Raw genomic sequence first — 27,083 nt, 5'->3', positions numbered from 1 at the left:
ATAAATCAATCCTTACACAAGGCACTTCATCCGAATGCTACTTAAACCTTTCCAACCTCTCACTCTCAACAGGGAGAGTACCACGAGCATTCAAATCTGCGTACATTGATATTGATATTTTATTTCTATCGTGCTCATACACAAGTGTTTCAGAGCGCGACAAGGCAATTAAGGGGAACAGGGGAGAACAAAACAGCGATTTTACTAGGCCCAGTGACATTGAGAACGCGCAAGTGCATGGGAGAGGGGGAGGGGAAAAGTGCATGGAAGGGGGGAGAAGTGGAAAGTGCGAAGCAGAGGAGAAACAGATAAACAACAATAAATAAATAATAAAAGCAACAAACAGTGGTAGTGCAGCCAGCAATTTGCAAGTGCTAGGTTTAAGGCAGCAGACAGGGTAGGTCTGATAAGTGCAGGAAGAAAAGGGGGGGCTGTATGGGTACAGATACAGACCCCAGTGCAAGGGGTGGCCCGGAGGCAGTGTGGTGGGGTGGCAGGGTGAGCAGGTACTTGGGCCCGGAGGACAGAGGGTGGCCAGGTGCACGGTGCCAAGAGAGAACAGATCAGCAGGGGAGAGGGGGCGCGAAGGCAGAAGAAAAGAGGAAGGTCTTGAGGTGCTTCCGGAACTGGAGATGGTTCTCCTCAAGTTTAAGAGTGGCAGGGAGGCTGTTAAAGAGGGAGGCCCCAGCCGAAAGACAGAGATCCACCCCCAGATCGTTTCTTTGAAAAACGACTGACCCTGAGGGAGTTGGAGGTAGAGGAGCGAAGAGCTCGAGAGGGGAGGTATTTGCGGAGGGATAGCTAAAGGTATTTTGGACCCAGGCCCCAGAAAGCCTTGTGGACAATGCAGAGGATTTTGAATTTAATCCTTGCCCCCACTGGGAGCCAATGGAGATATTTCAGAGCTGGAGAGATACAATCCTGGGGCTTGAGGCCAAGGACAAGTCTCGCAGTCCTGTTCTGGATTAGTTGCAGAAGGCGGAGAGTAGAGGCAGGTAGATTTAGAAAGAGGCTGTTAAAATAGTCCAAACTAGAGAGAACCAGAGCTTGGGATACCATGATCTCCTGAGGGAAGGAGAGGAAAGGCAGAATCCCTCTGAGGAGGTGCAGTAGGAAATTTGACTTTTTGGAGACCTCATAGATGTGAGCGGAGAAGGAAAGGGTGGAGTCAAAGATGACCCTGAGGTTCTTAGCCTCGCAGGTGGGGGTAGGAGGAGGGCCAAAGGAGGCCGGCCAGAGAGTGAGGGGAAAGGATGGTGAAGGTGTGCCAATGAGGAGGATCTCTGTCTTGCTGGCATTCAGACAAAGATCATTGGCAGCACACCAATCTTGAATGGCAATCAGAGATGAGAGAGGGAGAGGAGGTGGCAGAGGGCAGCCTGAAAATGAGTTGAGTGTCGTCAGCGTAGCACAGGAAATTTGAGCAGAAAGTGGCAATGCAGTGGGCGAGAGTTGCCAGGTATTGGTTGAAAAGCCAGGGTGAGAAGTTAGACCCCTGGGGAACACCACAGGTAGAGAGGAAGATAGATGAAAGGAAGGACCCAAGTTCGACCTGGGAGGGTCGATCTGAGAGGAAAGAGGTCAGCCAGGCCAGAGCCTGATCAGTGATACCCAGGTTTTCACAGAGATGGTTGAGCAGGATGGTATGGTTGACCATCTTGAAGGCAGAAGAAAGATTGAGGAGGATGAGGACAGAGGGAATGTTAGAGTCAAGGTTGGAGAGCAGATCTTCACGGATGTTCAGGAGAGCAGTTTCCGTGCTTCTGGCAGCTCTGAAGCCAGACTGGTGGTCATGGAGACAGCCAATGGAATTGGAATGAAGGTTTAGCTGCGAGATGGGCAACTTTTCCAGGAGTTTGCCCAGAAAAGGAGTAATGGAAATTGGGCAATAGTTAGCTGGACAAGAAGGATCCGCTGTGAGTTTCTTCAGAAGAGAATGCACAAAGGAGTGCTTCAGAGGAGAGAGGGAAGGATCCCGAGGCAAAGGAGTGGTTGTAAAAATCAGCAAGTGAGAATTGTATGACGACTTAAAAGCTTTTTTGACAAAACCTAGTGGTATCTGAGTAAAGTTCAATAAAAAAAATGTAAAAAAACAAATCAGCAAGGGCCAGAGCGAGGGTGTCAATGTGGTCCTTGATGGTTTTAGAGGAACAGGGATTAACCTGTTTTGACGAGGCTCTCATAGATCGGACTTGTCTAGCAACCTCGCCAGGGAGAAAAGAGGAAAGGACGAGAAGGATGGTGGGGGGGTGGGGGTCGAGAGGGTGCACAGGATGTCCTGTTTTTTTTTTAATGAAGTGAGAGGCAAGGGCATTGCAAAGAGCCTGAGAGGCAACAGGAGGGGTAGAGACTGCAGCAGGTTTGGCCAGCTCCTTGCAGATTTTAAAGAGTTTGGGCGAGTTGTTAGATGCTGCAGAGACACAAGCTTGAATGTGGACTCTCTTCTTGGTGAGGACAGAGAGTCGGTATTGCCTTTGTAGCAGGCGACAGGCCAGTTTGTCAGAGGATGAACAGGAAGTCCTCCATTTCCTCTCAGCCGCCCTACACTTACGTTTAAGTGTAGCTAGGTCAGAGTCATACCAGGAATTGCACTTGGCTTTGGACTTCAAATGGATCCTCGTGACAGGGGAAAGAGCATCAAGCGTATCAGAAATTGAAGAGTAGAGCAGAGACAGGGCTGTGTCAGGATGTGAGACAGCCAAAGGTGGAGGGGGGGGGAGAGAAAGTGGCGGCAAAAGCCTCAACTGACACACGCTTCATGGGCCGGATGTCCGAGAAGGTAGGTGGCAGTGTTGGGGTAGGCTTGGTTTGGGGGGAAGAGAGGAAGAGATGAGAGGAGGGAATGATCGCTCCAGGAGAGAGGAGTGGTCAGAGGGATGGAGTGGGGGAGGTCAGAGGAGATCAAGACATCGAGTGTGTGCCCTGCAGAGTGAGTCGGGCCAGAGGGGAGGATGGACAGGGAGAGGGAGTCGCAGAGGTCACGGAAGAGTACAGAGGAGGAGCAAGGAGAGTCTAAATGTATATTGAGGTCACCGAGGAGGAAGAGTTGAGTGGTAGAGGCCCGGAAGGGAGGAGGAGAGGTCTTCCCACTCAGAGAGAAATGTGGTGATTTGACCAGGAGACCGGAAGATGGTAACCACAGTAAGAGAATGGGTAGGCGAGAGAGAAAGCCTACAGACAAGGCATTCAAACCACTACTCAAGGACACAATGGTCGATGTGGATGACCTATCAAACTACAGACCGATCTCAAACATTCCCCATCCAGAAAACCTATTAGAGATCTATGTCTACGAATAAATGCTGGAACATGTGGAAAACCACCAACTACAGGACCAGGCACAAGTCGGCTTCAAACCTATGAGTGGGACGGAGACAGCACTACTCTCTATATGGGATGACCTAAAGACCAACGCAGACTCCAACACTAACTTGACCTCTCTGCAGAGACACTGTCAGCCATAACATCCTCATGAAGAGATTGGAACAAATAGGGATCACTGATACAGCGCTGCTCTGGATGAAATCTTTCTCGTCTAAAAGAAAAGAAACACTATAGATAAAACCATTCAAATTCACACCACGGGACCGTGGTGGGGTACCACAAGGATCCTCACTATCCCTGCTCCTCTTGAACAGCTACTTGACACCACTAATCAACCTCATCAAAAGACATGGCTTCACTTGCTACAACTATGTAGATGACACCCAAATCATCTACAAAATTGGCAATTAATAAGAGGAGAACATAACGATAATAGACTGTCACAAACAACGCTACCAATGGATGAACACTAACAACCTCAAAATCACCCCGGGCAAGATGGAAATACATCCAACAATCTAGGAAGCAACCAAAACATCCCATGGTCCACAGAACTGGGAACAGAACCTCCACCCTCCAAAGTTGTAAAAAACCTGAGAAACCTAATGGACGACGAGCTAACCCTACAACCGCAAGTTAATGTGATAATCAAGAAATGCTTCTTCCATCTACACACGATCAAAAAGATTCTACCATTCCTCTCCTTCACGCATAAAACACTGGCCATCATCTCCCTCATGTCAGGATAGATTACGGCAAGACCTTCGGAATGCTGGATTATTTACTGAAGAAACTGCAATGTATAAAGAACATAGTGGCCAGACTTCTCCTCAAACTCTCACGAAGGGACCACATCACTCCACATTGACTACCAGTCAAAAAACGAATCAACCTCAAAATTCACACAGAGCAGTCCACGACATAGGAGCGGAATTCATACAAAATAAATTCACCACCTACCAGCCGACTAGAACACTCAGATCAAAAACGAATGAACACCCACAACCCATGAAATGAACCCCCAACTGAAAAGGACTGGGGAGTAGGCCGGACCGGAGTGAAGTGCAGGGAAATAGAGAGGCGTCTGAACGGGAAGGAGGCCCCGGTATACCCGTCTACACAGAGGGCCATACGGGAAACAGGGGAGAGAAATGGGCCCAACTTAATTGAACATCAGATAGAGGAGGACTCTAGATTTAAAAAAAGGGGGAGAGAGAGGAGTCCTGAACTCAGAACCAATGGACCGCAGGGGATAGGGAGCATGAGGGCAGAAGCATACCGACTGCGAGACACAGGGAGCACCCCCCCTCATGGGAGACCGCATGCTGGTGGTGGTTGCCACGCATCAGAATGAGCTAAGAGGGAAGGAATATGGGCAGCACCCGGTCTGAACGCTGGGGATAGAAGGGTACTGCCACTGAATAGGCCTTTTAAGGACCAATTTATCTGCACACAACACAGGAGTGGGAAGTGTACCACACCAGATTACACGACAAGGGAAGAGACATGGGCCACAATCAAAACAGTAGGGGTAGGATATGGTACCGCCGCTAACCAACCATACTAAAAAACTCACCCTTCTGGATACACCTCTCAAACTATAAACTAAACACTACCACATCTGTACAGCACAACAAACTGTACGCACTTCACCACACCAAAACAAAACAAACGAAAAATAGCCTCGCACAACAGCAAATGACAGCTACCAACCGAAAAACACTTCCGCGTTCAGCGAACGGTGTAAACCGAACTGAAGCTGCCAACAGCACATCACAGCTGTCTTGGTCGTTCTGCCACTCAGCCCTACTAACTTACACCTACCACTTACCGTCATGCCTTACAGATCCGGCTGAGCCGCAAGGGACCACGCAGACTATTAAAATACCCTTATGGAAAATAACAGCACAATCAGTCTATGTAGGGTTGTGATAGAAGCAGTCCCATAATTGGTATCATTGTTCATGATCCAAAGAATTGAAAGCAAAGGTTCTACATAGCATTCACACCCGACACACACACCCAACCCCCCCCCCCCAAGAGATAAATCTGGGATCCCCAGTAGCTATCAGGACGATGGAGCCCAGAGCAGACTGCATGCAAAGTGAATGACAACATTAGCCCTGAAGAAGGGACTCTGATCCAAGCTATGGCTAGAAACATGCGTTGGGAAGGCGCTCAAGATAATGCGCCTGCATTTAAATAAGATACCTTGTTTGTTTGATATGTATTTAGTGTCTTTTTTTAAATATGGTAATTGGTGGGGGGAATTAAGATATATGAGAACAAATGTTTCACTTCTACTCTTAAGATAGTAAACCTTATTGTTGTAGATAAGTGTGGAACTCACACTTTTTATAATAGTTTTTACATTTGTATTGAATTTTGTTACATATATGATGATGTATGTTTTATGGGCTTTTGGCCTGAAATATTTTTTTTAGGGAGGTTTTGAAGTGGATACACAGGGTAATAGACCAGGTGTGTGGGCCATCTCTGGGTGCCATTCTCTCATGGCAACATACTGTAGGTAGACGGGTGCAATGTATTGACTGGGAGTGAAGTTCCTTCACAGTTCTGGGTTCCTGTATAGCGGGCTTCTTGTAGTACATGACTCACGACATAAGGCTATGACACGCGTGTGGCTTGCATGGTGCTTGATGACATAGTATGGCCACCGCACAGCATTGAGGGTGGGGGGGTCAAGGCTGCAATGTATGCACCAGTGTGCCCAAGGGGCTCCACCAGCAGGCCACACAATGCCAAATGGCGGGTTCTATAGTTGGGATAAGTGGGTGACTTCGTGTTAGGTGGGCCTTGAGCGTGCAGGTCCCCTGCTGGAATATAGCCCTATGGGCTTCTAATAGTAACATGATCAGCTCTTCCTGCATGACGACTCCCGCTTCTAAAGGCTGTAATCATTGCACTCATTGACTTCCAATGTATTGATACTCAGTGCATCGACCTCCGAAGGATAGGGGAGGATTCTGCCCCATGAAGGCGTCCGGGCCTTTCAACCTTTTCCAACTAAAGGGGCTTTGAGCCTTGGGAGAGGAAGCGGGCGCAGCAACTGCCCCATGTTGCCAGTCAGCAGTCTTACAACACAAATATATTCCTTTCTATATTACTGTTGCTCTGGGGCTTAAAATGTGCGCTTTGCAACACTCACCGTACAACCTGCGTTTGCTGGATCCCTTCCGGCAGTCATTTCCCTTGGGGTATACAGAGGTGTTATCACTTTGTTGCCTTTTAACACTGGTTCCTCCACATCCGCCATTAGCTGTAGTTCCAAAGAAGGAATTGCAGCTTTTTTCGGTTGGCATTTATTGTTTCAGCTCCCTGCTGGCTGGCCGTCTTGTGAAAATAGCGGCTATTGAACGTATCTTAGTCACCACTGTAATGTATGCACCCCACGAGTGCCTCAGATTCTATGCAAGGTGGGGGGAGGGGCAACCATCATGTTGAAATGGGCCACTACACATCTTCTGCAAGGCCTATTCGGCACTGCTGGTAGAGGTGTTTCTAGGGGTGGCCTGAGGGGGCTATAGCCCGGGGCTCTTGGTTGTAGCCCCAGACAGAAGCTGGGGGGTTACAACCAAAAAGGCTAGCTGGCCCCCATTCCCAACTGTCCCAAAATTAGCGTAGCCCTGGATCTCTTCCAGACCTAGCAACACCCCTGCCTGCAGGGAACCAAACATCAGAAATGAGGCCCCAGCCCCCCACACCAGCCCCCAATGTCAGAGTCGGTGGCTTCACACGTGAGATTTCTTCCCAGACCTAATTGATTAAAAAGACTGGTCGCATGGAAACCCTTTTCAAATAATGACATTTCGTCAACGTTAATAGAGTTTAAACATGTCTCGTACCAAGGAATACAGAATAGCCCATCTCACAGACATGTCCTTGAAAAACGGCTCTTCGAGTAAATGGTTATTCACAGATTATTTCTGACTGTAACTCGGATTATACTAAGTAGGTGAAAGAAACTAAGTGGGTGAAAGCCATCTGCAGCGTCACCCTTCGTTCTACACTTGCTGGCTTAGTGAAGCGTGGGGGAAAAGTAAAGGGATTTACGTTATTAAAAAAAAAAAAACTTTGTGCCGCCGAAGGACCCTTTGTGATGTGCTTACTGTCCCCATAGCACGCATCGCCGCAAATTGAGGGCTGCTTCAAGGTTATAACGCCATGCAAAGGTTAGAAGTACAACTTTTAAATAACGTGGCATTTCAGTCACTTGGAAATGTGCCACACCTGTTTGATTACCGTGTGTTCCGAGGAATCCAGTTTTGAAAGGGCGCTCCGTTTTATCTGCAAAAAGAAACTAAATCCGATTTCAGAGTTCACCCGATCCTTAAGCGGCGTCAGGAAACTCATTTTGAAACCCTTAACCCGCGTCTCCTTGGATCGATGGGGAATGCAACACAAAAGGGGGCGGCAAGCGGGCGCAGCCAGGTATCACAAACGTCCGCTTTTCCCCTGAGCGCCGGTGCGCCCTTCGTGCTGTTGTGGGCAGTGCACTGCTCCGATTGCGTTTGTGGAAGCAGGCAGCTTGGTGCGGCGCCGGCAGCATACCAACGAGGACGCCGCGCGGATCCCCAGTGCCGGAATTTGGAATTTGCATTGGAAGCGCGGTGTTTCCGCGCCTTTTTCGGCTTGCGCAGAAGTTGCGCCAGGTTTAGAGGCGAGCGCGCGCGGATCGGCTCTCTCGCGCCCTCTGAGTGTGCGCGGGAGGGAGCAGCGGCGGGGGACTCCTTCCAGACGGGACCCCGCCGGCGCCTCGGGCGCAGCCATCCATGAAGAGATTGGATGCCCAGCGCGGCGTCGCGAGACCCGGGCGCCCGTCCCGCCTTTTACTTGCTCTGCCGGGCTGCGCCTGCACGCGGGCGCAGACTGCGCATCCCCCGGTGGCGGCAGCATGAAGAAGAACGCCTCCTTTCCCGCGCGCGGGGGACCCGGCGGCAGCCTGAACTTGACGGCGGGCAGGGCGGAGCGGGACGAGCAGCTGGCCCGGGCCGAGGTGGCGGTGCTGACCGTCATCTTCCTGACGGCTGCGCTGGGAAACCTCGTGCTGATCCTGGTGCTGTGGCGCAGGCGCAAGAAGCTCTCGCGCATGTATGTCTTCATGCTGCACCTGAGCCTGGCTGACCTGGTGGTGGCCTTCTTCCAGGTGCTGCCCCAGCTCATCTGGGACGTCACGGACGTCTTCATCGGCCCTGACGCCGTGTGCAGAGCTGTCAAGTACCTGCAGCTGGTGGGCATGTTTGCCAGCACCTACATGATCGTGGTCATGACAGTGGACCGCTTCCAGGCCGTCTGCTACCCCATGGTCACCTTCCAGAAGAAGCGCGCCCTGTGGAACGCCGCCATCTGCGCCAGCTGGGGCAGCGCCCTGGTGCTCAGCCTGCCCCAGGTCTTCATCTTCTCCAAGACCGAGCTGGCCCCCGGAGTCTTCGAGTGCTGGGCCCAGTTCATCCAGCCCTGGGGCTCCAAGGCCTACGTGACCTGGATCTTCGTGGCCATCTTCTTCGTCCCCACGGTGGTCCTCACCGTCTGCCAGGTCAAGATCTGCAAGGTCATCAAGCTGAACATCTACGTGAAGAAGCACACCGAGCTCGAGATGAGGGACCAGAAGCAGGGCCTGCCCTCAAGGGCCAGCAGCATCAACTGCATCTCCAAGGCCATGATCAAGACGGTCAAGATGACCGTGGTCACCGTGGTCGCCTACGTGCTTTGCTGGGCGCCCTTCTTCGTTGTGCAGTTATGGACGGTGTGGCACCCCAGCAGCGTGACGGAAGGTAAGACAGTGCCATTATGCTTCGTCTTAAACGATTTGTTAAACCCACTTTACAAGTCATTGTTCTTTAGCATAGCAGACTTCTCCAGGCGGGTGCACAATTCTCGTAGCTCTCAACCTTTTGAGTCCCCAGGGTGAGTGAAAACAGAAGATAATGTTTTTGGTGGGTGAGAGCCAATGATTATGATTGGTTATTTATAACGCGCTTAATACCCAGACGTTTCTAAGTGCGGACCTGGGGATCGAACCTGTGTTGCTCTGTGTCTTCTTGCTTCCAAGGCAAGCGCTTTGCCCCTGAGCTATCCTCCCGAGACGCCATTTGATGTCTATGGCTGGTAAGGGGCTTGGCGGGTGAGTGAACTTATTCCACGGTGGGCGACATCCGCCAAAAGCATGTGAGTTGAGAGGTGTGCAATACTCCACGGGCAAGGATTGGCTCTTTCAAAACTACTATGGTGGTGATTCGGTGCAGTCCAAAAGAGTAGTAACATTACACATTAACATTTCATGTTGGCTATCTAAAGACTTGCTTTCTAATCCTGGCTGCGCCGCTATACAAAAAACAGTACGAAAGTCTGATAGGTGGGAAAATGTTGTGGTTGTCAGATGTGTTCTTTGTCTCCCTTCTCCCTTAATGATTCAACTTTGCAACCCACATAACTAGAGCTGGGCTATATGGACCAAAATATTTGATATTTTGGGCTGAATGGTGGTATACAATATATATCTCAATATTGTTTATGTGGGTTGAATGCTCAGTTGTAAGTGGCTAATTACATGCGAAATGTCACCAAAACCTTTATAAGACATTGATCAAAATCAAGTGCAAATACAGGGTTCCTCTTCCTGTTTGACAATACACAGAGCTGTGTAAATATCAAAATCTAAATAAAAAATGGTAGTATATGTAATATGTATACATCTCAATGGTAACGATATTGCCTCATCCTATATTGATTATGAATATATATCGATATATCACCAGAACTCGAAATATCGCCCGGCCCTACACACACCCTTCAACCTTCCTGCTCTTCTACCACATCGGCCCACCACCCCATGGGATATAGCTTGCTCGCCTCAACTTCAAAGCCAATTCTCACCCCCATCCAGCCAGCCCTGTTTCCCCACGACTCCCCAACACCTTGCACTCTGCAATCCCAACCCGCCATCAACCCCTCAATCCTACACACACACACCTAGTTCTTCCTCTACCGTGCGTTATTATAACATGCACGCCCATTTGACCTCCTTGCACCTTAGCAGTGGAACTTCCCACCCCCTGGTTTCAAGATTATGGGGGTCATTACAAGTTTCCTGGTATCCCGCCGGTAATTCCGGCGGGATACTGGGAAACTGACCCTACCGTCTCTGCCGCCAGATTACGGCAGCAAGCAGAGATGGCTGTACGTTTCCGTGCCATGGACTCCATGGGATGGGATTGCTGGAATGGACGGCACCGGTAGTGCCGGTGATTCCGGCATTTCTTTGCCGGTAGGGACCTGATCTACTGGCCGTTCAGGGCTGCCTGTAGATTAGAGCTCCCACCTGCACACTCTGGTTTCCCCAGTCCGGTTAAAAACGGCGGTATTACTAGGCAATTATTTTGGCATTTCTACCCGACCGGGGCCCTCGTAATAAGGCCCTATAACTTTGATTCCGACCATCAAACCTGTAATGATATGATAGGTTATTTATTACGCGCTTAATAGCCAGAGGTTTCTAAGCGCGGACCCAGGGATCGAACCTGTGTTACTCCGCGTCGTCTTGCTTCCAAGGCAAGCACGTTGCCCCTGAGCTATCCTCCCGAGATGTCTCATATCACTCTTACCACGGGATTTCCCCACTCTGTCTAGTGCTACTATTCTGATTGACGAGCTTTGATTTGGATTTTCTTAAGAATCTGAAAAAATACTATCACTTTGTCACTCAGCCTCAAATGCTAAATGCATTCAATGTCAATAGTCAAAACGCAGACAATGCAGTGTGCCGTCGAGTGATGTTCCTATTAGATGAGCACGCCTCATCAAATCTGGGTTTTGGAAACCGGTCACCACTGACGGCAAACTATTCCATGTATCTGAAAGGAGCATGGACACACTTCAAAACGCAGGGGTGTAGCTAGGTCTAGAAAAGATCTGGGGCTACGCTAATGCCGGGACTCGGGGCGAGCTAGCCTTATTGGTTGTAGCCCCTGAACTTCTATCTGGGGCTATACCCAAAACACCTGGGGCTATAGCCCCCCACCCTCTCAGATCACCCTAGCAACGCCTCGCCCAAAATGTAACCCTGCCCAAGAGGTCACCCCCCCTGTCACCACTGTACATTGAAATCTCTGTCAATTATTCTTCATTTACCGGGCCAAGAACCTGTGCTTTTTTGGGTGGCAGGGGGGCGGTCCCTATTCTATGTTTTCGATAAACCCCCATCATCAGCCGGTCACTCGGCCTCTGTTCACTGCTCAACACTCTAGAGTAAAGCACGCGCTTGCGGGACTGCCCGGCATACTGTATATTACTCTAATCGTTGCCATGCCCTCTATAAGTACAGTAAGCATATGGATTGCATTATAGACCTCTCGGCCAATTAGAATTCTCAGAAGGCAATCTCTGGTATAGACCTATTCCAAACAGTCTGGAGGATCTATGAACGTTTTTTTTTTCTTTAACTGGTCCAATCACAATTTGCCTACATTGTTAACTGATTTTGTTTCCTTTTTTTAATGTAAAATGCGAGGAGACCCACTGTACTCCGTTTCTATATACCTAACCAACCATATATCTTGTGTTTCCAGTGAAAAGGGTAATCAACAGCTTGTTAGTCGAACTAAGTGGACAATAGCATTCCGAATATAGCAGCAACCTGACAAGCAACAGAGTAACACTCCTCAGCTGTGTAATGACAGAGAGGAGGTGTGCAGTTCCGTTTCTCAAACTAACAAACCGCAATGAAGCCTAACATGTGTAATGTTTACTACTTCTGTGTGTTAATTTCCTCACAATGTTTCCTTTTTCATTACACTATACTCGGGGGCAACGGGCTCGCCTTGGAAGCAAGAGACACGGAGCAACACAGGTTTGATCCCCGGGCCAGCGCTTAGAAACCTCTGGGTATTAAGTGTATTATAAGTAACCTATAATATCATATCACTACCCCATGACCTCGGAACCTGACCTGACACCGTCCGCCCCTCTCCTCCCACATTCTGTACAGCTGTACCCCTCCTCTTTATTCTACAACTACCCCCAGCACCTCCGACCCGCGGTATATCGGTTCTGCTACCTCTGAAAAGCCCTCTGTTAAGCACAGAGGCGTTGCTAGGAGGGGCTTAGGGGTCTGTAGCCCCAGGTCTTTTGGTTGCAGCCCCAGATAGAAGCTCAGGAGCTACAACCAAAAGGCTAGCTCGCCCGAGTCTCGACAGTCCCGACATTAGTGTAGCCCAGGATCTTTTCCAGACCCAGCAACACCCCTGGCTTATGCATCTGTACTGTTGTAGACCTCTGTAAAGTCAAAGTGCTCCGTTGTGTATTGGTATTGTTGTATACCTCTGTAAAGTGCTCCATTGGTTCTCGAAGCTAGCTCCGTGCTCAATAAATACCACAATATTTTTTTTTTTAAAGGGGGTCGTTATCACCTGGGATAATGATTCTGCAACAACTTATAGTGCTTAGCTTTGCCTTGGACAATATCGTGTAGGGGCGGGTCATTATGCCCTGATAACGGCCCCCAATAAACGTACCGCACCTCATGTACATGGTGCTATTGCTTCACAGCATGTTGTATTACAGCCTTGGAACTTGGTCTGTGCTTTTATCAATTAAAATACCCTAGCAGTTCACGGTAATGCTTCACTGAGCACAGGATTTAATCAGCTCGAGACACGCCAGCGTGAGATTGGTTTACAGAGCAACGTTGAAGCACAGCGCCAAGCATGTCGCCAGAGCCCACTGTGCTGCTCCAAGGCGGATTAACTGCTGCCCCCCACACGGTTTGCAACTTTCATGGTGGCTTTCAGTCACGTGGGGTTTTTGGCGCGCGTATTGCGTTTGTGGTTCGACTGCAATTTCCTCGTGGGCTTTTGTTCAGTGTGTTTTTCGCCATTTAAAAAAAAAAATTATGTTGTGTATGTGAGGTTACAGGGGGATTAGAAGGTGGGGGACCGCAATCAATTTAATAAACAAAAAAATCGAGGCACAAGAAAAGTGCACAGGAGCAAACTGATCGAAAAACAAATGTAGAACTGTTTTTGGACAAAAATATTCAGCGGGAGCTAAGTACGTTCTGTTGATACCAGCTCGCCTCAATAAACAATCACAGACAAAGTCAATAGTTTGGACTCTTGTGTTGTGTGCGGGTCTAGTGGTCCCCACTGCGTGCGTGTCATGACTGCGTCATGGCGCTGTAACAATAAAAGGGGCTCTGCTGGCACCGCGAGGGCAGAGCAGCAGAGCCCCAGGAAGTGGCAACTCGTGTCTGAGTTATTGTGTCTGTGTGTCCGTGGAGTGCCACGTGGTCGTGGCCTTGTGTGCAGCACGGCCCGCGTGCCCTCGGAGCCGCGGCTGCTGGTGACCGGGGGTGACCCCCCTCCGTACTTGTGAGACCGCGCCAGGTGATCGGGCGCCGTAGGGTCAATCCCTACCCGCGACTCGCCGGTTGCCCACCGATGTATCTGTGTTGTCGGGTGATCCCGACTGTATCTGTGGGCTGCCCCGAGGACCGGGGACAGCCCACAACACTGGCGACGAGGAATTTGCACCGCCTGCTGACATTCGCAGCGGGCGGGCGGAAAAAGGACCTGCGCACGCGGTCTCAGTCGGCGGCCGTGTGGGGAGAAGCGCGTGGTGGCGGCAGCATTGCAGGGGCCCAGGGACCTGCAGGGATGTTACCACGCAGGTCGCTGGCCCTGCCTGGAAGAAGCGGTGCACTTTTCCGCGGGGCCGGAGAGGTCTGGCCTGCGGCGTGTGCCACGTGGAGGCCCAGGCCCCGTAACAAAGGAAGAAGGCGGGACCTAGAGATTCAGCCCGCGGCGGCACTCTCCATCAGGGCGGCGAGTGCATCCGCTGTGCCCCGGGCTGCCGTCAGTGAAAACGTTCATTTTTCCCAAAAAAAACCACAAAAAAAAAACAATATCTGACCGGACAGGAGAATCCCCGGGCGGAGAACACACCGGAGGTTGCCCCGAAAAAGGGGCGTGGCCCAGCGACGGCCAACAACAAGTAAGGGGAGGGGCTCCAGTGCTGGCCTAGCCCCGTGGACAAAGAAAAGGGGCGGAGCTCAATTGCCAGAGCTCGACACCAGCATCAGCAAGGAGTACATCCCGCGTGGTGCGAGTGAGAAGAGGACACTCCTCGTGCCCCGGGCCGCATCTGGGTGAAAGCAAAGGACTGGAAAAAAAAGAGAACTGCCGGGAAGAGGGGTGTCATCCAACCCCCACAGTAGTGCCCAACAGGGCCCTAGGGGTTGCGGCTCCACCTGGAGTGCTTGTGCGCCCTGGGCAGGAGAAACCAGTAGTCCCCGGTGAAATCAACCATGGGGCGGGGGAAAAGGGGTCAAGCTACCTGAGGCCCAGGACTGCGGGCATCCCTCAACGCCGGTGACTGCGGCTGGCATCCCCAACAATACTAAACATGTTGGACGACGAGGGGGTATGTCGGGGTCAGCTGGCACCAATACCCCATTTCGATGTCCTGGGTGCGCCTGCAAGTCTGGGGGCCCGGTGGGTGGCCTGGGTGGAGAACCTGAAGTTGTACTTCGCTGCAATGGAGATCAAAGATGCAGCCAAACGCCCGACACTCCTGTACTCTGCCGGGCTGGCCGTCCAGAGACTGTTCAAGACATTAAAGCCCCGAGATCAGTCGTAGACGCAGCCATCGCAGCCCTGAACAAGTATTTCAGACCCATGGTCAACAGGGACTATGAGAGGTTCAGGATGGGATGTGCGAGGCAGGAGGAAGGGGAAAGCCTCAATGCATTCCATGAGAAGCTGCGCGGCATTGCACTGTCCTGTGCCCTGGGGAATTTCGAGGAGGACGAGATCCAGGCACAAATCATCTATGGCTGCAGCTCCGCCAAACTGCGCGAGCAGGTTCTGAGGGATCCAGCGCTGACCCTCGATCGAATATTGGAGCTTGGCCGGGCCCAGGAACTTGCAGAGGTGCGGGCCTTGGTCATGGATTCCTCTAGACACCACCTCAAGATGGAGGTCCCCACGCAGCGAGTGAAGGTTGAGGAGGTGCCGCTGTCGGCAGGTGGCCAGGAGGAAGAGTGATAAGGAGGGAAGACCGGCCGAGGAGAGACCCCAATGCAACCGTATGTCATCGTGTGGGTGGCATCTGCCACACCCGCAGGACTGCCCGGCGATAGGACAAATCTGTGGAAGGTGCGGAAAAGGGGGTCACTTTGAAAGAGTGTGCCTCGCCCCAGCCCCAGCTGGCATGGTGGGGGCATCCGGGGGGAATGAGGCGAAGGCGAGAAAGACCCCCAAGGTGGCGGCGGTCCAGGTGGCAAAGGGTCCCCGAGAAGTACCATATGATGTGGGGGAGGAGGAATATGAAGAGAACATATTCTTCTTGTCCTGCAGCGGCACCGGTGGCCAGTTTGATCCGGGAATCTTCTGAACTTCCCCAGCCCGTGGTCGGGCCCCGTGGTGTGCAGACTAGAACACACCTGTTTGTTTGCAGTGGTCAACAGTTCAGGATTAGCGGCTGTTCAGAGGTGCTTGGACTAGAATGCACCCAATGTTTGATGTGATGATGTAGGGGCACAGTGGGTGCCCGGAATAGAATGCACCGTGTGGAACACAGTAGGAAGTTCTTGTTTGCAGTGTAGTTTTGTTTTATTTTGTTTATAATAAAGGAGGGATGTTGTGTGCGGGTCTAGTGGTCCCCGCTGCGTGCGTGTCATGACGCTGTAACAATAAAAGGGGCTCTGCTGGCACCGCGAGGGCAGAGCAGCAGAGCCCCAGGAAGTGGCAACTCGTGTCTGAGTTATTGTGTCTGTGTGTCCGTGGAGTGCCACGTGGTCGTGGCCTTGTGTGCAGTGCGGCCCGAGTGCCCTCAGAGCCGCAGCTGCTGGTGACCGGGGGTGACCCCCCTCCGTACTTGTGGGACCGCGCCCGGTGATCCGACTGTATCTGTGGGGTGCCCCGAGGACCGGGGACAGCCCACAACATCTTGTATAGACAAAAAGATTCCTTTTGTTAGGGGCTGAGGGAAGGGGTGCACGGGAAGGAACATAGCGAAAAAGGGGATGCACAATTGTGTGCTTTGAGGCCTAGGGGTTGAGGCCTTCGCCCTCTGGAACCCTTATGTACGAGCGCGATATAAATAAAATATCATATATCAGATACACACACTTGCACAATATTCACTCACTTATTTAAACATACCATTCGCTCTCACCCCTAATCACCGTACACTCGCTCATTCACACGCGCACCTAGTACCCATTCTTCATGCACTCCTTCACACATATATTACAAAATACATATAAAGTATGCATACGCAAAGTGTGCAGAGGTCTTCTTGGTGTTGATACTCTACCACCGTTTGGATGTGTCTGCTGACTCTGGACCCGCTGTTGCTTTAAATTGGACTACATATAAAAACCCAACGTGTCCGCCAATGCTAAGCAAAGAGTGCAGAAATGTTCTTGGTTTTGATACTCTGTCACCGTTTGGACGTGTCTGCTGACTGGAGCTGCCACCTGCTGTTGCTTCAAATCTGCCTGCATATAAAAACACTATGGGTGCGATTCATGGAATCGGGCTCAGAAAAGGCGCATGGTCTGCGTGCCGAGAAGGAGTCTGCGTCAGCCGTGGCGCAGAGAAATCTTTGCGTGGCACGCATATTCATGGATTTCCAGAGGCATCAGTAGCCGTCGCGCAAGTAACAGCAAGCTGCGCGAGTAACGCCCCCAACACGCCTCCACCCACAATAAAAAGCAAGTGAAATACCTAACACAGCGCAAGCCTCTGCGCCATCCCTGGGCCAGCATACAGCCCCCGCAGCTAAATCGTGCAGAAACCCCCTGCCATCCCTGGCCACACCCCAGCGTAATCGCGCGAAAACACCCCGCGATACCTGGCTGCACACCAGCGTAATCGCGCAAAAATACCCCGCGATCCCCAGCCGCACCGTGGCATAATCGCACGAAAACAGACCGCAATCCCTGGCCGCACCACAGCGTAATCTCGTGGAAACACCCTGTGATCCCCAGCTGCACCCCGACGTAATCGTGCGAAAACACCCCATGATCCCCAGCTGCACACCAGCGTAATCGCGCAAAAACACCCCGCGATCCCCGGCCTCACCCCAGCGAAATTGCGTGACCCCACCCTGCAGGGAGCCCCCTCCAGAAGGGACCCAGGCCCCCATCACTGTGACCCCACCCTGCAGGCAGCCCCCTCCAGAATGGATACCCCCACCCTAGCCCCCATCACCTGTGACCACACCCTGCAGGCAGCCCCCTTCAAAAGGAATACCCCAGCCCCAATCACCCGTGACCCAACCCTGCAGGCAGCCCCCTCCAGACGGGACACCCCAGCCCCATCACCCGTGCACCTACCCTGCAGGCAACCCCCTCCAGACGGGACATCCCAGCATCCATCACCCGTGACCCCTTCCTCTCGGCAGCCCCCCCAAAACGGGATACCCCAGCCCCCATCACACATGACCCCACCCTGCAGGCAACCCCCTCCACACGGGACACCCCAGCCCCCATCCCCTGTGACCTCAATCTGCAGGCAGCCCCCTCCAGAAGGGACATCACCTGCATGATGCACCCTGACATAGTGACACATCCTCACTCAATCGATTGTATGTCATGCACCTTGACTGCTGTGTTGTGACACCAGCCACAATATCCACCGGAACATGTAACCTGCAACAACAAAAAAAATGCACCCACCCGGGCCACATCCATGAGTGTGGCAGCTGATCAAACACAATTGCTGTCCGCAACCATCTCCCAACATACACTTTTAACAAGTTAACGTAAAAGTGAGGCCCTGCTGGCCATGTGACGATGTCATGGCATCAATTCCCAGGGACAAATAGGTCTACAATGACAGAATCAAAACCACCCTCAATGTGTGCCACATGTAAAAACACTGACCAGGTGTCTCACAGCCTGAGCCTCATTGAGCTGCTATTTCTAGAACAGAATTCCTAATAAACACATCACTGGTTCGCCCATGTGTGAAGAACATGGCAATCAGATAGTGCACCACGCACTGAGACAGCTGCATTGCACAGCCAATGTGCAAATACAAAGAAATGCCAATATTGTATCCCAGTGCAATAGTTCGACCAACACCAGAGATAATGAAAGTGAACACACACATGCTGGTGAAGGGGAAAGCAGTATATGTGTGTTACACAGCATCAAGCAAATCATGTGCCAATATCCAGAACATGTAACACTCCCACAGTCACCCCACCCACCTCCTTCACAAACACAGTGAGGGATAATACACAGTGAAGCTGCACATGTGAAAGGAAATGCCATTTCACCGTGCACACCCAAACTCCCACTTCACACACCACCACCGGTCAGCCACAGGTGTATACTCAGCCCAAAAATAAACCGTAAACATGACACATGCATTTAAGGAACCACACACATGACTAACAATGGTCAGAATCAGTCCAATAATGGACTACCAAACCGGCACACTGCAAAAATACCCGACAAACAATGACCGTGAGAGAAAAAAATAAAAAAATGTAACAGTTGTATTAATTTCATACAGACTGTAAATCAGTATCTCAAAAATGACCATGTAAAAATGTGAAATATAAAATGTACATGAGAATACAAATATTTACAATAAAATAAAAATAATAAATACCAAAAACGCATGATGAACAGGATCAATAAAACACACACTAAAAACTATGTAGAAAATAAACATGGAGTATAGTCCAGAGTCCACTCCAAATAAAAAATAAATAAAAGGAAACCTACACATAATGAACTATGTACAAAAAATGGAGTAATGTCCAAAATCCACGCTTCAAAGAATAAAAAAAACAACAGAAACTAACATCTAAAAAACTACATATACAGGCAGCAGACTAGTCCTCTTTGTCACCAATCTCCCTAAATATCTGGGCCAGGGCATCATCGAAAACTGCACCCACTTCCTCCAGGCGCGCCTCTCTCCTCAAGGGCTTGCAGGGACACCAGCATGGACCTCTCCATCCCGTCCCACTCCCTGCAAGTATCCTCGAGGATGGCAGCCCGCCTCCTTGCCCGGTGCAGTGCAATCTCCGCCCTGGCCATGGTGACTCTCGCCTCCCGAGCCTGCTGCCTCTCTGCCCTGATTCGCTGCCCATATCGCATGAACACGGAAGACATCCTCGATCTGAGGTCCACATTTGCGTCCTGCCTGATGCCGGATACCTGCCCCCTTGGGATGTTATGCCCTGAGTACATAAGCCTCCTCCTCAGAGCCTGCTGCTTCCAAAGTACCCGGTACCTGCTTTGTATGGACACCCTCTGGCCTGATGACAAAGACTCACAAGTTCATAGATTAAGGATTTGCCTTTCTTGACACTTCTTGGGCTATCTTTTCTATAATGTGCTGTGGCGGATTTTATTTACAGCCTTCACTCTGCTTATTCAACGTAGTTTTGCCCATTCAGCATTTTGCTCTCACTTCACTGGCTCCCCACGGCTGCTCATCCACAGCTCTCAACCTTTTTTTCACAGGATTCTCGTTTCGGTTTGCTTTATCAATATTCTTAATTGTCGTGATGCATACCCCCAGGCATCCAGACCACGTCCATCAGCCCCGGGAGCAGGCATCATGTCGCCTTGAGAAAACCCAGCAACCCCTGCTAGGGGCTGTCTGGGTCCAGTCCTGGTGCCTATGGCACCAGGCTCATATAGGACATCAGTCCTGGCGCCATAGTCGCCAGGTTCATAGGAAAACAGTTACCTGATGCAGACCATGCTGCAAGAAGATCCAAGCCCGTGTGAGGCCTGGAAGGGACTACTTTACCTTAGGGACTATTTTGTTACTCGGTTGTGGTCGGGGAGGATTACCTACCTGGGACTACTTTGGAGCCTATTTAAACCACGCCTGAAGAGCAGCACACGCTTCGCGTTATTCTGCATCCAGCAGCGTAACGCTCACCGTGCCAGCAGCAGCATCCAGTCTTCTCCCACGCACGCCTCTAACCTGGAGCACCTAGAAAGAAGGAAAGAAGCAAAGGTTAGAACAAGAGTATTACCTGATTTCTTACCTGATTCCGGATTCATCACAGCTTCAAACCAGAGGAAAGACTTTGTTTTAAATGCGTCGCATCGCCAGCAGCAGCGCCGCGCCAAACTCACCGTTCCACGCAGCATCTCTTCGATACGGCTCTGTCTCTATCTTTAAATCGCCGAATCCCGGCACCTAAGGGGGACAAGAAAAAACAAGGTGAGCAGAGAGAACAGACAGAGACAATCTCTTTAGCCGCCATATGCTTACCTGATTTTACCGCCGGAGGTATAATTCATCAGCACGCCACATCTTCTTATGCCGCACCTGTAAGATAAGGAGAAAGCAGCAAGTTTAACCCTTGGCATTATTCACCGGACAGTGTTGGGTAACACAGACTTTTACCGGAGCGCTTTCAGCTGTCAATCTTCTTATTGGGTCAAGGCTGCAAGATAAAAGAGGAATTGGACAAGAGATAATTCCAGACATTTTGAACTCTTACGAACTATATACTTACGGCTCTTCGCCAGGATCTTTTGGAGTCAGGATTCGTCTACAACTCTTCCAATATCTTCAAGCCAGTGAAGTAACTGGTCATCAACGCGCCCCTGCGTGCTTCGCAGGATGGAGGGCTCATCCTTCAAGAATATAAGGTGAGATTGCTGAGAGGGTGCTTCAGAGGTGATTAGTGGGGAGGACAGTGGGGGTGCTATCACGTGAATCCACAAGTGGCTAAACCCATCTCTCCACTTGTAGGAGAATATTTCTACGAGCCAAGCAGAGAAGATTCTGAGGGCAGATGCAGTCAGTCATCGCTGCACTACGCTTCACGTGGGTGGAGGCCGCAGCAGTCCGGGTCCGACCGACGCCCCTGTGGGAGCCAGGTGAGCGTAACAGAACGTGAAGCCTATCTACAAATCCCCACCCGGGCGTTATGGAAACCTCAGAAACTGACCAACTGGCCCAACTATTGGGGGAACTTAGGGCGGAAGTGCACTCCGCTCGCCAAGAGACTAATGCCCTCAGAAGAGAACTAATTGTATCGAAGGAGCGCACAGATTATCTCGCTAGACAACTGCTGCAAACTCAAGCTGGACAAGCACCCCTACCTGGTTCCGGGGGGAACCCAGCTCCTTGTCAGAACACCATCTTCTCCTGCAAGTTCCCGCTTACCAGGCGGACTTTCGAGAGTCAAAATAGCTAGGAGCAGCAGCAATCGCTTCCATTCCTTTACAGGTTTGTTTCAAAGGCATTGGAGGTTGCCATGGCGACGTTGGCCGCGAGTACGTCTGCAGTCACGTGTTGCTCCGGCTTCCCGGTCACGTGACTCTCGCGTTGTAGCCACGCATATTTAAGTCCGCCCCGTTTGCCGTTCGGTGCTTCTGATTGTTTTCCTCGGAATTCTACAGTGGCGTTTGTTATTTGGATCTTGTCCTTTCTCGACCTCTTGCCTGTTTATTGGAATTGCTTCTGTCTTGCCCACGGTACTTCTGATCTGGCTACTTCTCGACCTCTTGCCTGTCCATTGGATTCCTCTTGTCTTGCCCACGGTACTGCTTCGACCTGGACTTCTTTTGACTTCGATTCTAGTCTCTTGTTTCAATTTGTCTGCTTACCTGGTTTGAACCGGAACACTTGGATTGTTCTACTACATCACTCCGAAGAAGGATTTCTACCCTTAGGCGTACGCGTGCCGGCATGAATAGGAATTAAGTGCTGGACTAGAGACTGCCTGTAGCACTTTTGGGACCTCGCTGAACCTCTTAGGCGTACTCGTGCCGGCGGGAATAGGGTTGCACCGGACTCAAGAAACCTTCAGCATCTGTGAGACTGTGTTCTTCTCGGACATTCCTTTTGGAGCCGTTTGGAGCTTCAACACATCTTCCTCGTTGCAGTCCTTCATACGGATATACACGTAAGAAATTTCATTTAGTGTTCATTGTTCAGTTATTGGCTCTTACGTTTTTCTTTTCCTTATGTACGTTCTTGTAGCATTACAGAAACTGTTTAGTTCCATTCTACTGTCGTTTTCCTGTCGGATATGTACTGCATCTTATCCTACTGACGACCAGAGAGCTATCAGTGTGTCCTGTACAAATTGCCATATATCCGGAAGAAACTTGCAGTCACCCGGAGTTCCAGAGTGTCCTGCTCCTTCTTCAAAACATCTTTCAACCAATTGAGCGCTCAGACTGTTTTTATGCACAACTGAGTGTTACATTGGTGGGAAGAACATATTACTGCACTACGGGTTCAACAGCTCCTCTTCGATCACCAGGCGCTTAATCCTGTTAAGGTTCACTGATCTGACAGAATCAGAAGCCTTAAAATGGACACAGTCACTGATCCTTTGGCTACTTTGGTTCAATTAGTGGCTGATTTACGTGCGGATATGCAAACTGCCCATGATGCTACCCATCGCCGTATTGATGATATTCAAGCGGGATTAAGGGTTAGCACCATTGAACCTCCATCAATCGCAGTGGCTTCCGGGTCTGGTACGGCCGGTGCTCAAGCCAGGGCAGACCCGGTTCCGGTAGTTATGGCTGCACAGTTTCCGTTGGCTCCTCCTGAACGTTTTTTGGGTGATCCAAAAGCCTTTAGAACGTTTATCAATCAATGCAGACTGCATTTTCTCTGTAGGCCAACATCGTTTCCCGATTCAACCACTAAGGCCGCTTTTATATTGTCTAATCTAGGGGGTACTGCCGCAGTCTGGGCTAATCCTCTTTTAGAGCAAGGAAGTCGTTTATTATTTGACTGTGACGCTCTCATAGAGGCGCTTACCAGAGTTTTTGACACCCGATACAAATCTCAGGCCACTGATTTGGAGTTGTTAAATTTACAGCAAGGCGATTCTTCTCTATTGACGTATCTGGCTAAGTTTAACCAATTGGTTGCTGAAACCAACTGGCCAGACGAAAAGAAGGCAGCCTTGTTTTACAAGGGTTTGTCAGACTCCCTCAAGGATGTCATTGCTACGGTACCTGTGGTCCCCGTCTCCTTTCCTGACTTTTTGGATCTAGTTCTTCAGATCGATGCCCGTAAAGCAGAAAGGAAGGGGGAGAAAAGGATTATACCCCCGGTCCCTGTCAGCCTGATGAGTTCAATTTCAGGTAATGGGGAACCCATGCAAATAGGGGCGATAAGAGGACCACTGTCTAGCGAAGAAAGAGAGAAGCGTAAAAGGAACAAATTATGCTTTTATTGTGGTTCTTCTGGTCATTTCTTGAGTTTATGTCCCAAGAAACCCGCGAAGTCGGGAAACTCCAAAGCCCGACAATAGAGGGAGCCCCTATGTCGAGCATTGATCTTCCGGGCTCCAAAGTTTCAGTTCCTTTCACCATTCGGGTCAAAGTTTCATCTCCGGACGGAGAGACATGGTCCTCGGTAGCGGTTTTGGACTCTGGGGCTACTGGAAACTATGTTGATCTCCAGTATGTGAAAGACTGGAACATTCCACTGATACCAAAGGAACAACCTGAAGTGGTCAATGCAGTTGATGGTACCACACTGCTCTCAGGGTTGGTAACGGAGTCTACAGTGCCCCTGAACTTACTTATAGACGACTGTCATAGCGAAGTCATTTCATTTGATGTCATCACTGCACCCCAATTTCGATTAATTCTGGGTCTACCATGGCTTAGGGTCCATAATCCCTTGGTGGATTGGGTTACTGGATCTGTCTCGTTTACCTCGACTTATTGTTCAGGACATTGTGGCCCATTGTGGCCCATTGACCCAAGTGAAAAACAACCCATGTCAAGCCTTATTGGAATCTGTTTCGATGGTGGGTGGTATTGTCAATACTATTCTACCCCCGGAATACAAGGCTTTCGCAGATGTTTTTGACAAGGGTGAGGCAGAAAAGTTACCGCCTCATCGCATATATGACTGTCCCATAGATCTAAAGGAGGGAGCTAGAATCCCCTCTGGGAGGATATACTCTCTTACTGTGAAGGAGGATGCAGTGTTAAAGGAATATTTGGACAAGGCATTGGCTTCTGGGTTCATTCGCACCTCTCGTTCTCCTGCTGCATCTCCCCTGTTCTTTGTTCCGAAGAAAGAGGGGGACCTGAGACCATGTATAGATTATCGGGACCTGAACGCAGTCACGATACGGAATCAGTACCCCATACCACTGATTTCTGTACTTTTGGACCAGCTAGGCTCTTCAGTAATATACACCAAACTGGACCTCAGAGGTGCGTATAATCTGGTGAGGATAAGAGAAGGAGATGAATGGAAAACGGCATTCAAAACCAGATACGGCCTCTTTGAATACTTGGTCATGCCGTTTGGGCTATGTAATGCCCCTGCCACGTTTCAACATTTTATCAATGACGTTTTTCAGGACATGATTGATAGGTTCGTGATCGTCTATTTAGACGATATCTTGATCTATTCACCTTCTCTTGAACTACACATTCAACATGTCACTGAAGTACTACAACGTTTGCGTAAAAATAAACTATACGCAAAACTAGAGAAGTGCATTTTCCATACTACTTCAGTCGAATTCCTGGGTTATGACATCACTAACCAGGGTGTTCAAATGAGCCAAACCAAGGTCAAGGCAGTACTGGAATGGCCAGTCCCAGGCACACTAAAAGCTTTGCAGTCCTTTTTGGGGTTTGCGAACTTCTATCGGCGATTTATCAGGCACTTCTCTAGCATTGTGGCTCCGCTTACTGCTTTAACGAGTAATAAGCATCCGTTTCAATGGAATCCCGAGGCACAAAAATCATTTGAGACACTCAAAGAGGCCTTTACTTCAGCTCCGGTACTTCAGCATCCTGATGTCAAACAACCGTTTGTTGTAGAGGCTGATGCGTCAGATGTGGCAGTAGGGGCAGTCCTCTCCCAGTTATGTCCCGACACAGGGGTCCGCCATCCTGTTGCTTATCATTCACGTAAGCTTACTCCATATGAGGTAAACTACACCATCACTGAACGTGAATTGTTGTCTGTCCGGGAGGCTTTTACTGTTTGGAGGCATCATCTCTTGGGAGCAGAGACCCCAATTCAAGTATTCACGGATCATAGAAACCTACTGTTCCTTCAGTCATTAAAGTGCACTACAGCACGCCATGCACGTTGGCATGAGTTCTTCTCTATGTACAACTTTGTACTGACCTACCGTCCGGGGATGTTACACTCCAAGGCAGACGCCTTATCAAGACTCTATGAAGACCCGGTACCTCGGCCACAGGAAGGTCGACTACTTTTGCCCAACCAGGTTGTTTGTGGCTGCACATTGCAACCATCTTTGAAAACTGCCATTCAGCAGTGGGTCTCAGAAAGACATCCTGAGCTGGAAGATCTTAACCTGGACGTCGTTCAATCCTTACCCTACGTTCAAGGTAAGATCTATATACCAGACTCTCATACCCGCAGAATTGCCATGTCTTGGTGTCATGACTCCATGTTGGCTGCACACCCCGGTCCTCGTAAGACGTTGGAGTTCCTCAAACGTTGGTGCTGGTGGCCTTGTATGTCAAAAGACATTGCGTTATACATTGCAAACTGCGCAGTTTGCGCTCAGTGTAAAACCGCCCCGGCTAAACCAATGGGTCTTCTACAACCCCTGCCAGTACCTGCTAAACCCTGGGTTATGCTTTCTATGGACTTCGTAGTGGAACTACCTTCGATTGGTGGATTTGACACGATCTGGGTAGTAGTTGATAGTTTTACTAAGTTGGCCCTTTTTGTGCCTTATCGGGGTCTTCCATCCGCTACTATCCTGGCAGACCTGTTTTTACGTAATGTCTTCCGGTTCTTTGGTCTTCCGGAGATCATAATATCTGACAGGGGTGCTCAATTCACCTCTCGTTTTTGGAAACATCTTACACAGTCTATGGGCATTGACGACAGATATTCTACGGCCTACCATCCACAAACCGATGGCCAAACCGAGCGACTCAATGCTACCATGGAACAGTACTTGAGATGCCTTATTCTACAACATCAAGAAACCTGGCTCTCCGTACTGCCCATGGCAGAGTTCGCTTACAATAATTCTGCGCATTCTTCTACGGGGGCTTCTCCATTCTATGCCATGTATGGACAACACCCTCGCTCTCTGCCTTTGGATTTATTTACATCCTCGGATTGTCCGGCGGTCCAATCTTGTCTTAGGGACCTGACGTCATTACGTAAGAGCGTCATGGAACACTTGACACACGCGCAAGAACAGGCAAAAAAGTATGCCGATCGCCATCGCCAGCCAGCACCGCAGTACACTGCAGGGATGCGTGTTTGGCTCTCTACCAAAAATCTTAGTATTCCAGGTCGCAAGACCCTGTTACCTCGCTTTGTGGGTCCTTATGTTGTCAAGGAGGTAATAAGTCCCCTTGTGGTCAAACTGGAACTGCCCTCTGCCTGGAAAACACATCCCGTGTTCCACGTGTCTTTGGTCAAGCCGTGTCCTGAGCAGATGAGGCTGCCTGCACGTCCCCCCCCTCTGTTGGTGCAAGGGGTGGAGGAGTACGAGGTTAATGCTATATTGGATACCAAGCTGTCTCGTGGTGTGCGTTTGTTTTTGGTGGATTGGAAGGGGTACGGTCCGGAGGATCGCACCTGGGAACCTGAATCCAACATCCATGCCCCCATGCTGTTATCCCGGTTTCTAGCATCTCCGGGTCTGGGGGGACCTTTGGGGGAGGATACTGTCAGAACACCATCTTCTCCTGCAAGTTCCCGCTTACCAGGCGGACTTTCGAGAGTCAAAATAGCTAGGAGCAGCAGCAATCGCTT

At 50.2% G+C, this 27,083-nt stretch overlaps 1 protein-coding gene across 2 annotated transcripts in view; it reads left to right on the top strand.

Annotated features, from left to right (window-relative positions):
- Nucleotides 1-7,617: 7,617 nt before the first annotated feature.
- LOC138513267 (oxytocin receptor-like) overlaps nt 7,618-27,083 on the top strand; it is a 57,204-nt gene continuing 37,738 nt past the window's right edge. The window contains exon 1 of one of the 2 annotated variants that reach the window (XM_069627955.1): nt 7,618-9,119. In XM_069627955.1, coding sequence (XP_069484056.1) covers nt 8,240-9,119 — 880 coding nt within the window. In that variant the 5' untranslated portion in view covers nt 7,618-8,239. The remainder of the gene's footprint in view (nt 9,120-27,083) is intronic. The other variant, XM_069627956.1, reaches the window with a different exon arrangement.

This window comes from Ambystoma mexicanum, chromosome 12 (assembly GCF_040938575.1).
Source record: "Ambystoma mexicanum isolate Mex_15411 chromosome 12, UKY_AmexF1_1, whole genome shotgun sequence".
NCBI lineage: Eukaryota > Metazoa > Chordata > Amphibia > Caudata > Ambystomatidae > Ambystoma > Ambystoma mexicanum.
The sequence above is the reverse complement of the archived record's forward strand: the minus strand, read 5'-3'. Positions and strand labels throughout refer to the sequence as shown.